We start from the raw sequence: 13,992 nt of genomic DNA, 5'->3' as shown, positions 1-13,992 counted from the left end.
TGAAGTATGGATATATGGTGCGATTTTAAAGTGCGATTTGATGGCGGCGTCTTCCCAGTATCGACCAGCCGGGCGCTGCCGGCTTTGCTTTGCTTCTCTCGCTTTAGGCTCATGGTGTAAAACATCAATACCACAAGAAGACGACGTAATTCCACACAAAACAACAAGTGTTACCCAATAGGCCCGCCTCTCTACCACAAAGCGACCAACCCGGGTCCCGCATGACGCCATGTTTGGAGCTCGCAATTTACCTTAATCAAATCAGTTAGAGTTGACTGGCTCCAATTTGAAAATGGATTGGGGAGGGGTTGGGGGTGGGGGGGGGTGGTGAAGTGAGAGAAGAGGGGCTAATACTTCATATTATGTTGGCCTTTGATACAGGGAAGCGAGTAAAGCCCGGCCCCTCCCCCGCCCCCTTGTCGCCAGATGGTGTTTATGCAATTGAAGACCCTGACAAAGGCAATAGATATTTATTTGCGACTTCCTGACTGCTGCGAATTGGTTCATCAGCCTCGTTTAGGCTCTTCCATCAATTAAGACGCGACGCCGGCTCACCTCCAGATTGTCTGATTTGCACCAGACGCACATTCATAATCTATTTCCTTCAGCCGGCAATTAAAGGCCATTGTCCGCCCCGGCGGGCTGCTAAATAAGCCGATGATTTGTCATATTGTGTCGACGGCGCGGGTGGGGCGGGGCGGGGGGGGGGGGGGGGTCACGAGAGATCGCACGAGGGATGAATCCTGATGAAGACCAGTCCATCACGGTGGCTGTGTAGCGCCAAAAACTCCTTGACACTATTTTATCAAATCATATACTACTCATGGAAATTAATTTATCAGAATCGTAATCAACCCATTTGCTCCCAAAAACGTATAAATATGTTCAGTTTTAAGTGTCCCAAAGACGTATTTATACGTTTTTATGTTTCTTCATGCTAGAGCATACTGCAAAAGAACGGTTAGTTATTACAAAAAACGGCCAGCAGGTGGCAGCAGAGCAAAAGAGATGAACCTCTTTTATTCACATTTCTAAATAGATTTGTGAATAACGAAGAAACTTAGCTATATTCTAATGCTAATTGCTGCAAAATGGAAACAGGTAACATGGTTACAAAATACAAATATGGTTGTACTGTATTTTTTTTTTTAGTTCATTGATATAGTAATTTTATAGTAATTCATTTAGGTTATTTGAAGTTAAAAGATATACTTAACAGTTAAAAGGGGTTTGAGTCAGATTTGTATTGAGGTCATTTTTATGCCACTCGATGGCATCAGTGTTTCATGTTGGACGTTGGTGACAGGAACAGTACGTTTTTCTTTTCAAATTTAGAGAAATTTGTATTTAGAACAAGAAGCAACATTTTGTTCATTGTAAATTACAACTAGTCACCAGTCAACACAAATAATTATTTCTTTAATCACATTTATTATTGCTGAATTGCTTTTGCACAACGTTGAATGTAAAATAAAGCTTTATGTAGATTAAATGAGGCCTTCATTTTCCATCAAATTCCATTTGATGACTATTAATGCTTTTTAATGACCCACGGAAACCCTGTTCAAGAGGGATTGTCAAGAATCGGCTCTTTTTTTGTGAAGCTGTGTTCCCTGACACCATTGAGTGTTCGGAGCAAAAAAAAAGAGGCAGACCGGGTGCGGGAAAATTTTCACGCAGATCCTCGGAACATAAACGTGGACGACATTGTCAGAGTTCACTGGAAGGCAAGTTACCGCCTCTGCGCCCCCTTGGGAGAAAATTATTTGTCGTAAATGAACGTGGACGAAAATGGACACGTGTCTGGTCCCGGAAGGTCCATAAATGGAAATGACTGTTATGACCTAATTGCTTGGAGATATGAGCGCAGCTATAAAAGATCTGTGAAAACAATCATTTTGACATTTGCCAATGTTTTTAGCGCCACCCTCGCGACCTGCACACGCAGAGACGCACTTAGGGGCCAAGTGTTGGGGTTGTATAGATTTTTAAAGTGCTCCATTTTGTTCGTCTAATGGGAAAGTGATGAAAAAAAACCCCCCTTCAATAGCACTCTGATAGATTCATTTGGCAGTCTGTGATCTGTGAAGCCCCGCTGTGGCTAAATGAAATCAACTGGCAGAGTGTATTATGGCCATATGAGTCCGCTGCTGCCTTCGATCCATGCACATACGCACGCACACATACCGTCAGAAGACGAAAACGCAGCATGGAAGGACAGGACATCTGGCACAAAGTGTAAATGGGTTTGGCTTCCCACCGAAAACATCGGCGCTTCCCAGACGTCCGCTTGCTTCGCATTGGGCAGCGCAGTCATTTGCCGTATTTTATTTATTTTAATTTGGGACATCAAAGTATACATGAAACACACTCACACAAATAGCTTAGCCCTTAGCTCGCTAGCTTAATGCTAATCCTACCGCATGGGAAACCCATATATAATAATTCAGGCAACTGATATTTGAACGTAAACTATGTAGAAATACAGACTGAGTAAGATTTTCTTTATTCTCTGCGAAGAGCTAAATCATCTATGCTGTACAGATAATTGTCGCCCCCCTGGTGGCCAAGATGGAAAGCAGCAAAATGTTTTTTTATAATGATGTAAAACAACTTAAAATAAGCAAACCTACAGTAGGATAGGTTGACTACAAAAATGAGTCAACACAAATCCATATCGTAACTCGATTATTCAATGGAATAGTCGATAGGATAATCGGTTGGAAATAGATGAGATGGTGACAGCCCTAATTCTTTTGATTTCTATCAATATCATTATTAATGTATGTTTTAGTAGAATAATTACAATTCAGTCATTTGTAATCAATTAAGTCATCAATTAATCGTAAATGATTGACAAAATTGAACTGAATCATAATTTCTTTGTCAACTGTCGAGTTGAAATTTTGTCTCAAAGAGATGGAAATTCAATTTTTTTTAAAAATCTATTAATTTGATCTTTCGATGAATTAAAAAAATAATCGACAGAAGAAGAATAAGAAATAATTGTTAGGTGCAGCTCTAAACGGATTAATGGCATTTCCATTAATTTCAATGAAGATTCCCCTTGACACCCACTTTTGCAACTGAGCAACTAAAAGCATTGTTATTTTTCTAAATCGGACTTTCTATTTTGTATCTCTGTTCTTCTCAACGGACTTATTAGCCACACGAGTGCAATCATTTGCGAACCCTGCAGTCAATCAGCCCGTCCGCGCCACTGCCTCGACGCCAGGTGCAATCAATGCCCCCTGGCGCAGATAGGCATTCCTTTTAATCCAATCGAACGGCATAATCAAGCACAATGGCCGTGATTCGCGCCGGCCTCGTGAGGTTCGTTCCAATCGAGCGAGCTGTCAGCGAGGTTTTTGATTGCGCGCACAGCTCGGGCTGATGGAAAAAGTGGCCATATTTCTTCCAGTTGGAGGTTTGCGCTCATAACAGCCTGCAGTTTGATTTCCAATGGAGTTGTTCGCATTTGGAATCAATTTTACCCCCAACTGAACTGTCAGAAAAAGGGTACAGTCGGGCTCTTTTTTGGTTCCACAAGGTCCAACTTTTTGTGACAAACCCGACAAGGATGACAACTGAACCACCCGGCAAAAATGTACCATTAGAAAATGTATATAAACGTTCATATATACAAATAATCGATGATCAAATTAACTGACAACTATTTTAATCATCGATTTAAAGAAGAAGTAGTAATCGAGACCAGTGATGGGCAACTTAACTCATTCACTCCCAGCCATTCACACTGAAGCAATCCCCTTCACTCGCGGCTGTTCTACTGGATTTTGACTGATTTTGCAAGGCCCACAATATATTGTGTTCTATTGCTACAACTACCAAAATAAAGATTAGACTCTCTTCTTTCATCAGGAAAAAAAGAAAATTTTTATCGGTTTCCATTTTGCAGCAATTAGCATTAGAATATAGCTAAGTTTCATTATTATTCACAAATCTATTTAGAATTCTGAGTTATTGAGTTTTTTTTTCAACATGACCCTGGTTGATCTCTTTTGCTCTGCTGCCACCTGCTGGCCGTTTATGTAAAAGCTACCATTTCTTCAACTGTTCTTTGCATTTGAGAGGCTGCATCAAAGCCTTCTGTATGCTCTAGCATAAAACAAAACATTTAAAAACGTATAAATACGTCTTTGGGACAATCAAAAATATTTAAAATAGAACGGATTTATACGTTTTGGGGCGCAAATGACTTAATGAACATATAGAATCTTTCCAATAAGACGCTATATTTGTTGAGGGGGTGAACCGGTGAAAACAGATGCAGATGCACCAAAAAACAAATCCCCCAAAATGCCTGGTCATGTGGTCAAAAACAATTCAATTCAATAAAGTCCAATCCTTTCCATTCGTGTCCAAAATAACACGGGAGCCTTTCCGTTTGCCTTCAAGGTTCACACACACCTGACGCTCATTACCTCGAGCTTTATTTTATTATTTCCTGGAGGCACACGCGCCACCATGCGGTCAGACCCAGCAATCACAGGAAGAAAAGGAAAAACACTGTAATATGGCTCCAACAGAACATTAAAACGAAATGTCAACAGTTCACGTGAACAACAACAATGAAAAAAAATGGGTGACGTTTGTGGACTTTTGTACTTTTCGGCTGCTCTTCCTTTCCCAGCATGCATTGTGGCATGCGATGCAGAACTTTCCCATCTTTAGGTCGTTAATCATGATCGTTTGTGTGTTGATCTGACGTGTAGTTCATCGAATGTTTCTTAATTAACGGTCACATAAAATTTAAGTCGCACGTCACCACGATGGTGAAAGAGTCTTCATTAACTTGAGAGACTCTCAAATACCCCGCCATATATACATTTACTACTAAGTCTGCCATCTAGTGGCGAACGGTGTCATTACAACTTCAAACGGATCAGGTGCCATTTTGTGCCATCGACCTGATCAGGTGCCATTTTGAGGGCGATACCGTACCTTTGGTGGCTTCGGAGTGGAGGGAGGAGGAGGAAGAGGTGGTGATGAAGGTGGTGGAGGTGGCAGTGGTGGGTGTGGGGGTGGTGGTGGGAGCATCTGAATGAGAAGACAAATACATGACAAACTCACAGGGGGTGGAGACAAATGAGAGCACCGACGCAAAAATATGAAATGTGATGCGGCTCGCACAGCAAGACGGCCCTTGTTAGCAGTGATTAAACGCCCTAATGAGCAACGGGTGCTGCTGCGTTGACAAGCAAATGTGTTGGCTAATTCCGGATGATCAGCGGGAGAAGAAGAAGGAAAAGTTGGTGGTGAAGAAGAGAATGTTTGATGGCGTCAGGACAAAAAGGAGTTTGCAAAGTGGAGGAGAGAAAAACATACAAAGCAGCCACTATTAACTCATTCACTTGCAGCCATTTTCACTAAAGCAACTCCCTTCGCTCCCGGCTGTTTTACTGGATTTTGACTGATTTTGCAAGACCCACAGAATATTGTGTTCTACTGCTATAAAAACATGGAACCTACCAAAATAAAGATGAGGGTCTCTTCTTTCATCAGGAAAAAATATATATTTGTATTTGTTTCCGTTTTGCAGCAATTAGCATTAGAATGTAAATAAGTTTCATCATTATTCACAAACCTGTTGAAAACACTGGGGAAAAGAGCCCTTTTGCAATATGGCCCTGGCTGATCTCTTTTATTCTGCTGCCACCTGCTGGCCGTTTGTGTAATTACTACAATTACTTTAAGTGTTCTCTTCAGTTCAGAGGCTGCATCAAAGCCTTCAGTATATTCTAGTATACAAATAAATAAATAAATAAAAAACTTATAAATACGTTTTTGGGACCATTGCAATATTTAAAATAGAACGTTTTTATACGTTTTTGGGAGCAAATAAGTTAAGTGCAGAGGAATATATATATATATTTTTTATTTTATTTATCACCAAAATAATGATATTTATTTGGGGGGGGGGTGTAATATAAAATAAAAATAATAAATACAAATCAAAGATACAAGAAAAAAATATAAATTAAAATGTAAAAACAAATATTATATATATATATATATATATATATATATATATATATATTTATTTATATATAGTTAATATATAATTAATAAAAACTATAAAAAGAAAAATTCTTATTTTGTATGTATCGAGGATGCAAAAAAAAACCTTATATGATTCATTATACATTTTTTGTAGTTAATTGGCCGATTGATCGGTGATGGGAAATGTTATGCTTGTTGAGCCCTAACTTCAACAAATGACGCACTGAAGCATCTGTGACAGTCAAGCCAGCAAATGTTTGCCAACAAATATATATAGCTTGTATATTCTGTGTATTTGAACACCTTTTTTATAAACAAAGAACATGGATTTGAATCTTCTTTCGGCGTTTTTTTTTCTTCTTCTGTGCCATTTGAGTAGCTTTTTGTGAACAACTGACTTGATTTGGATCTTTGATGACTGGTGGCAGCCATTCGTGTAGACACAGTATTATTCTTAGGATATACTTGGCATTTATTGGCAAATTATTTTCCAGATTAGCTGCATCACTTCTTTTATTCCCCTTTTTTTGCAGCGGCAGCAGCAATCTTCAGCGGTTTGTAACACGTTTATTTTGACTGCCAGTTTGAGGCAAATGGAAAATAATTACCTCCCAAAGTTGCATGAAGGAGGTAATAAAGTTAATAAAGGTTAGAGCGCCGTGGGTAAATGTCTCCAACGAGTGTAGCGAGCTTGTTTTTCATATGAAAGTGGCTTGTTTGCCTCGGGGCGGGTATGCTTCACGCAGACTGCACAAATCTGCACACTTGTTAGTCTTTAACGACGAGCAGTCGTTCAAACGCAAAGCGTCCAAGTGCGCCCGGAGCCAAGGTAGGTCCAGGCCCAGATCAAGACCTTCAGGCGAGTCAGATCCTGCCGGTGTATGACATGATTTTAATTTATCCACAACTTTGACTAACGAAGAAGATCGGTCCGCTGGGTGCTGAGTGTGCCGGCAGACGGTGCTGTCCATTTTTTCCCCCATCCAATTGTCAAGTGTGCCGGGGACAGCAGATGTTCGGGATCATCACAAGCCCCTTTTTCACGCGGCCTTTGTGGAAATTTGGCAGAGCCAGTGACTTTCATCTTACATGGCATGTGTGAACCAGGAACAGTTTGAGACAGTCCTCCAATAAATACGACCACGTAGGTCGTTTTGCAAAGGTGCCAAATTATGACCAAGTCTTACGTATCTTAGTTTAGTGACCTCTATCGGCCATGTTGAATAGCGCACAAAAATACGAAAGTGAGACTCAAACCCGGTCCTAATGGCCGGAAGACGAGTGTTTATCTGACTGAGCTATTTGGCCAATGATTGTTTTACTACATGTTTTGTAGCGGTCTACAACCTCACTGTGTCATTGAAAGCCTCATGCTAACCCCAAGCATTAATCCGTAACAGCGAATTGACATACATGTCAACACTGAAAAAATCATTACCAACCTGTTAACTCAGTAAAATAAGCGTTTGTCTTCCAACTAGAAGTCCCGGGTTCGATTCCCATGACTATTTTTTCACTATTTAACATGGCTGATAGAACATGGCTGATAGAGGTCGCTAAACTGCAATACGTAACACTTGGTCGTATTTTGGTGCATGGTAGAGCGACCAATATGGTCGTTATTGTTGGAGGACTTTTGGAGAAATTTTCAATACCGAAGATTCAATACGTGCAACGATTTGGTTCTTCGATTCAGTGGGATTACGAGTTTGCGATGGTACGGCTCAGTTTAAGAGTACGACGCATTGAGTTTCTTATGATCATTTCACATACATATAAACTTGTCGGTACTGCAAAAAGGCATTTCCTTTAAAGTTACATCTCACAAATAAAAGACGATTTGATACATATATTAACATATTTGAAAGTGGAATGACTGGATTTGAGGCACCAAATGTTCCTATTGTTTCTTTTTGTTACACCTCTGTTTTGTTGTTGTTAGATTTTTAACTTCACTTAGTTTTTATTAATTTATAGAGCTACCAATTGTTTTAGTTGCTATGTTTTCGAAAATGCTGTTGTTCTAGTTTAATTTTTATTAGTTGTAGTTTTTTTTTTCATATTGAGAGTATGCATTGCAAGATAAAAGAAAAGCTGACTAAGTATTGTGCAGTAAATTAAAGTGAACTACATACAACTTTTCAACTTTCCTTCTTCTGTACGGCTGTATAGTAATACAAAACAAAATACACTTATTTTTGCTAGTTAATAGGGATGTAACAATAATGGCAAAATTGTGATATCGCTATATCAAAATGGCCACAATATCATCATCGGCATGTCACGATATTAAAAGCAGCACATCTGTGAAAAAAAGGTCAAGTTGATTTGCATTTGTGCAGTTTTAGCACCCTCTGGTGGCTAGTTTTTTTTAGTGCAGTTTAATTTTCACAAGGCATGTTTTGACCCTTCTATGTTTAAAATCTACGCTAATGGTCAGATGAAAAGGAACGTAATATGTTTGTGAACAGAGTCAATATGTGGAGGAATTAGCAAGTGCCTTAATATTATTGCCTTCATTTTGTTCATTTATTGTGCCTTAATAGTGTTATTAGAGATTGTAGGTTGTTAATTTACAAAAGCACAATATAGTTTTTTTATTTGTTTTAATATGAGTTTATTTTTTATTTAAAATTTTTTAATATTGTGACTTTTTTTTTATATCACCAACCACCCCACAATATCGTGATAATTGTCGTATCGCGACCTCCATATCGTCATATCGTATAGTGATGTTTGGATATCGTTACATCCCTACTAGTTAATGTTATAAATGTCAAATGTAGTTTCAGTTATTGTTTATTATTTTAGTTTTATCCCATCCACTATGTTTGTTTTAAATGTTAGTTTTAATTAATCGGTTAGTTTTTGTTACCGATAATAACCGTGGTGTGAACTAGGCTAGTACGTTGACATGCATATTTTGGAATTTAGGAGGAAGCAGGCGTACCTAGAGAGAACCTACGCAAGAACAGTGAAGACCATGCGAATGCCACTAATGAAAGCCTGAGCCGAGAGTCGAACCCACAACATAACAACTGCGAGGCACAACCCCAGCAGTTATTACATAGCTAATGATGATTTTAAAACAACAGTTTTCCTCCTGCGGAAGCCACTTAAGGGGCCGGCGAGACGTTGAGGCACCACTCCCTTTAAACGGAGGAGAAATGTAAAGCAGTGGAATAAGTACGACTCGGGAGACAGAGGAGCAGGGAGGCGGTGGCGGCGGCGGCCGAGAAAAATTCAGTTACTGGCCGGCAGTAAACAAGCCGAGACCCTTTGGCTCCCGTTGGCACTGGGCGGCGAGAGGGAAAAGCAGAATGGTTGTGTTTTCTCACCCCTGCAAAGTTGGGGCCATTTGGCCAGACCCCTTTGAGCAACAGCCGACGCATTCTTTTGGCCCGTAAACGTTGTTAGTGTCAGCCGCTCTTACGGTGCTCTCCATCACGCGGGGTCACAATAGGCTGCAATCCCACCTATTAGACGGGGAAGCTTGGGGCGGCTGCATTTGTTCGGTCTGGGACCGAGGCGGCCGTTGCACTTTTTCATTGAGTTGCACGCCCGCAATACACACGCGTGTGCTGATGTTGTGGCTCCCATGCAACAAATGCTCAACGGTACCACAGGATTGATAACAAACAAAAAGCCATGCAAGTGTGTATTCTGGTGGAAATGGCCATTGTGGTCGTATCAGGGTTAGAACACTTTCTTTCTTCATTCAAATACAGTTAGTTGGAATGAGTTTTTAGAACAGGTTTGTTCATATAAATACATTCCATTTTAAATGCTTTAAGTGTCCCAAAGACGTATTTTCATGTTTTTTTTTTTTAAATTCTAGAGCATACAGAAGAAGGCTTTGATGCAGCCTCTCAACTGCAGAAAAAAAGCAATGGTAGTAATTACAATAACGACCAGCAGGTGGCAGCAGAGTATAAGAGATCAGCCAGGGCAAATTTGTGAATAATGATGAAACTTAGCTATATTCTAATGTTAATTGCTGCAAAACAGAAACAGATACAAATATACTTTTTTCCTGATGAAAGAAGAGACTATAATCTTTCTTTTAAACAAACAAAATATTCTGTGGGCCTTGCAAAGCCAGTCAAAATCCAGCCAGGAGCCAGGGTCCCATTTTTATAGTCTTTAGTATGACCTGGCCGGGGATCGAACCCACAACCTCCCAGTCTCAGGAAGGACACTCTACCACTACGCAATTGTTTGCATTTGACCTGCTGCATCTTTGAATATTTAATATCTATAAAACTTCAGACATCTTTGTGTGTTTTGTTTGTTTGGAAACAACGTGACATGTTGTGTTCGGGGGTGTTCAGGAACTACAGGTGGTCCGATCTAATGCATGTATTCATCCCGAGATAGATGCCAAGGTCGTTAGACTTTGCTTTTGCTGCCAAATTCAGCCTTTACATATGCTACATGGTTGTTTTGCTCTCTATGGGGGGTGGTGTGGGTGGATGGAGGGGGAGGGGAGTTTGGTGCGGGGGGTGGGTGGGGGGGCAAGACTTGCAACTCATTTAAAAGTCAGAACAATAAATGCGTGGTATCAAACGAGGAAATAGTTATGGACTGAACAGAAGAGGACAGGGAGATTTTTGATTTTGAATCCAAGGGAAACACAATGTTGTAATATTGCCAAAAAGACAATACATTCAAAATGCATACAGATTAACAACACGGTCAATGATTTGAGAGACAAAACAGGATAAAAAAGACATTTGTTGGCCACACATTCCTAAATAATAAGACAGAGCGTCATATTTTCTATTAATGGTAATGACATTTGAAGAGTTGCGTCACATTTCTATCAAAAAAAAAAATATATATATATATATTTTTTTTTAGTAAGCTAATGTGTGGCATGTGCGGGTGTAACAAAAACAATTTGAATTAGAAAATAGGTGTTTATTTAAAAGTTAAAACTGCATCAAATCGAATCGTTTCAATATAAAATATATCCATATGTATCGGCTCGTCTTTTATTGGTGAGATATAACTTAACGGAAACGCCTTATTTACAGGACCAACATGTTCATTCATTCATATGTATGGCAAATGAACACAAGAAACTGAATGCCACACCGTAATCAAACTGAATTGTATCGTTCCACTTTGAAACTTACTGTCCTTTGACTGTATCGCACCCCATGTGTCGAGATACATTACGTATCGAATTGTGTTTTATTGGAGAGATGCATACGCCTACTTGTCGATCTTGCTTCTTTTTCTGTAAGTTGCAATATGGAAATACACAAAGCACATATATTACGGCGCAATTCTCTACAGGCAACACGGTTCTCTGCTGTTTCATCGCGCTTCTCATTAGCACGATTCGTCGCGTTGTAAACAAAACCTATTCAGTCGGCGTCCGTCAGGCGTTGCGCGTCGCTTTGCTCCCTCTCACGACCAGAAAGAAAGAACAAAAAGAAAAACCTTTTCACTCTTCCAATTCTCATGGACAATAGACGGGAAATTATTTATCTATGGAAGGTGAGATTGAAGTCATTTAGCACGGAAACAGTGGGCACATTAGAGCGTAATGCCGTGCTTGAGGAGTTTGGGGTGCAGGTGGGGCGGCTGCTCAGGGTCTTGATATTATTGGTTGCAACACTGTGAAAATGTGCTGTGATCATGTGGCAATGAGGATGAAAGAAGTGAGCAGGCAAGAACAACAGGAAGGAATCAAGAAATGGAAAGTTATTAAGGGCTTGACCTAGTTTGGACTGATGCAGAGCGGTGGATCCCGCTCGTACGTCGGAATGGTGACAGATGACCTTTCACGCAACTGGAGGAAATGAAGTATGTGCTTGGTGGATTGCAAAATTGGAATATTTCCATGGGAAAGACAATTTAGTGGGAATTTATAGCTGACAACCCAAAAACAAACTACTTACACACAGACACACACACATATATATATATATATATATAAATATAAAGTTCCCATGGAAATTTACTGGAAATTTACCACCCCTTTTGCAATCCTACTGTACGCTACACGAGAGCAATCCACAGATACAGCGCTCGTCTTCCGGCATTCATACACAGAAAAAACAAGAAACTATCGTACATATTTATATACTTTGTGTGTGTGTGTGTGTGGGGGGGGGGGGGGGGGGGTAATACCGTAGACGTAGAGTATGTAGTCGTCGTAAGACTCGCCCAAAGAGTTGGCCGCCACGCAGCGGTACGTTCCATTGTAGGACTTATTGAGGTTCTCGATGTAAAGGTCGGCGCCGGTGATGACGGCGTGGGACGGCACGTCGTCGTCCACCTTCACCCAGTTGACCCGCTGTGGCCTGGAGAAAATCAAGCGGTGACTTCAGTGCACTGCAAAAACGAAAATCTAACCAAGATTTTGCTTCAAGTGTGCTTTAAAAACCTTCAGAAAGTCTTACTGAGATTCCATTACTGGTTATGAGTGCATTCAGCTTAAACTAAGATACTACAATTCACTGCTACAACACTACTATTAACTAGTAAATAAATAAATGAAAATACATTTCCTTGCTGAGCATCCTTTGTGTTGATATACAGTATCATGGGCAGCAAAATATTTCCTCCTTGGCGGAGGTCTGCGGTCTGCTGACTGTCTCTAGTAGTTACATTCCAAATGTTATTTAAAGAACTGTACACTTCAGTCGAGATTTAATAGAATGGATTCTCTGGAAAGGATTCATTCAAGTGATATAATTTCCTATGGGGCGAAAATCTTCTAAATGCAAATGTGGTAGTTAAAATGTTCTATATGGCCGTAATTAAGACTGGGAAACACCAAGAGTATTCCTATTGTGACTGAATTCCATACATGGAAGAGAAGATATTGTACTGCTGCAAGTGTGGGGACAGCCGTGATCGTGATATACAATTTGTGGTTTGTTACAGATCGGACGCCGTTTAGGAATCGCTTCGGATAATGGATCATACAATGCACTTGTGTCTGAAGACAAAAGCAATATTCTCCAAACATTGTTATCATATATTGTATGTCCATCTGGTCACAGGAAGATAACATGAGTTATTTGTTGTTGACATCCAGTTGGCTAGCTAGCTATGGGTATATCTTAGAGCGCTCCGTTGTCAGCCATGAGTGCCTGCAGAGTCAGGCGGAACAGAAAGAAAGGAGAAAAATCTAAATCAAATTTATTGATTTGATTTGACCGCAAGCATGTGGACAAGACCCTCTTGGGCTGGTGAGGCTGCTTCAAAGCGCCTCGTCGTTGGCTGCGAGTGCCCGCACGCCACGGAGAGAGGATGGAAGAGTGCGGTGAAACATTTTTTCAAAGTCAGACAAGACAGCCAGTGCGCAGGCAGGGACTTTATACGGTAGATGAAGTAGCATCACGACTTCACAGAAATGTTTAAACCATTCCAATTTGGCAGGGTTGTTAACAACACTCGAGATGTTTCTTTTCACTTTACAGGCACTCTAGCTTGATTGCTCTCTCTCGCAACGTATTATTATCCATGTAAAATGACGCTGCCATATCTTGTCGGACGTCACGTGTGCCTAATTTAGTGTCTTTTCAATAATCTCCTCCACAACGCCGAGCCGATTATTACCTGGCTAATGGCGCTAATTGAAGAAACACACGTCAACGCCGGAGGACACGCCGCGCGCTCCTCAAAGACGATCATCTCGCCCGAAAGCACATTTTGCCGCCATTTCACTTCATCAAAAACCTCTCGCAGGCATTTGCAAAAACAAAAGGAGGCTAATCAAAGGCAGCTTACGCATAAACAAGATATATTCTAATGGCGTTGCTCTCTTTGTGCTCTGTCAACACAAAAAAAAAAATCCACAGTCACACCGTGGCGGGCTTTTGTCCGCAAATTGCCGGTTTGCCACGCGTGTGTACTTTGTGTGTAGGTGGCTCTGTCTTTATGTCTACCTTGACTGAGGTTTATGGCGGCATGACAGATTCCATTTTTATGACAATGAACCACCTTGGG

General features: G+C 40.5%; 1 protein-coding gene across 4 annotated transcripts in view; it reads right to left on the bottom strand.

Moving 5' to 3' along the window:
• cadm1a (cell adhesion molecule 1a) overlaps positions 1–13,992 on the bottom strand; it is a 260,393-nt gene that overhangs the window by 15,145 nt on the left and 231,256 nt on the right. For 2 of the 4 annotated variants that reach the window (XM_086098647.1, XM_086098648.1), the window contains exons 8-9: positions 12,166–12,338; positions 4,966–5,061 (exon numbers count right to left, since the gene is read on the bottom strand). In XM_086098647.1, coding sequence (XP_085954773.1) covers positions 4,966–5,061; positions 12,166–12,338 — 269 coding nt within the window. The remainder of the gene's footprint in view (positions 1–4,965; positions 5,062–12,165; positions 12,339–13,992) is intronic. The other 2 variants (XM_086098649.1, XM_086098650.1) reach the window with 1 other exon arrangement.

This window comes from Leptonotus elevatus, chromosome 16 (assembly GCF_054856555.1).
Source record: "Leptonotus elevatus isolate MCC_2025b chromosome 16, RoL_Lele_1.0, whole genome shotgun sequence".
Classification (NCBI taxonomy): Eukaryota; Metazoa; Chordata; class Actinopteri; order Syngnathiformes; family Syngnathidae; genus Leptonotus; species Leptonotus elevatus.
Note: the sequence above shows the minus strand (reverse complement) of the source record. Positions and strands in the feature narration are given on the sequence as shown.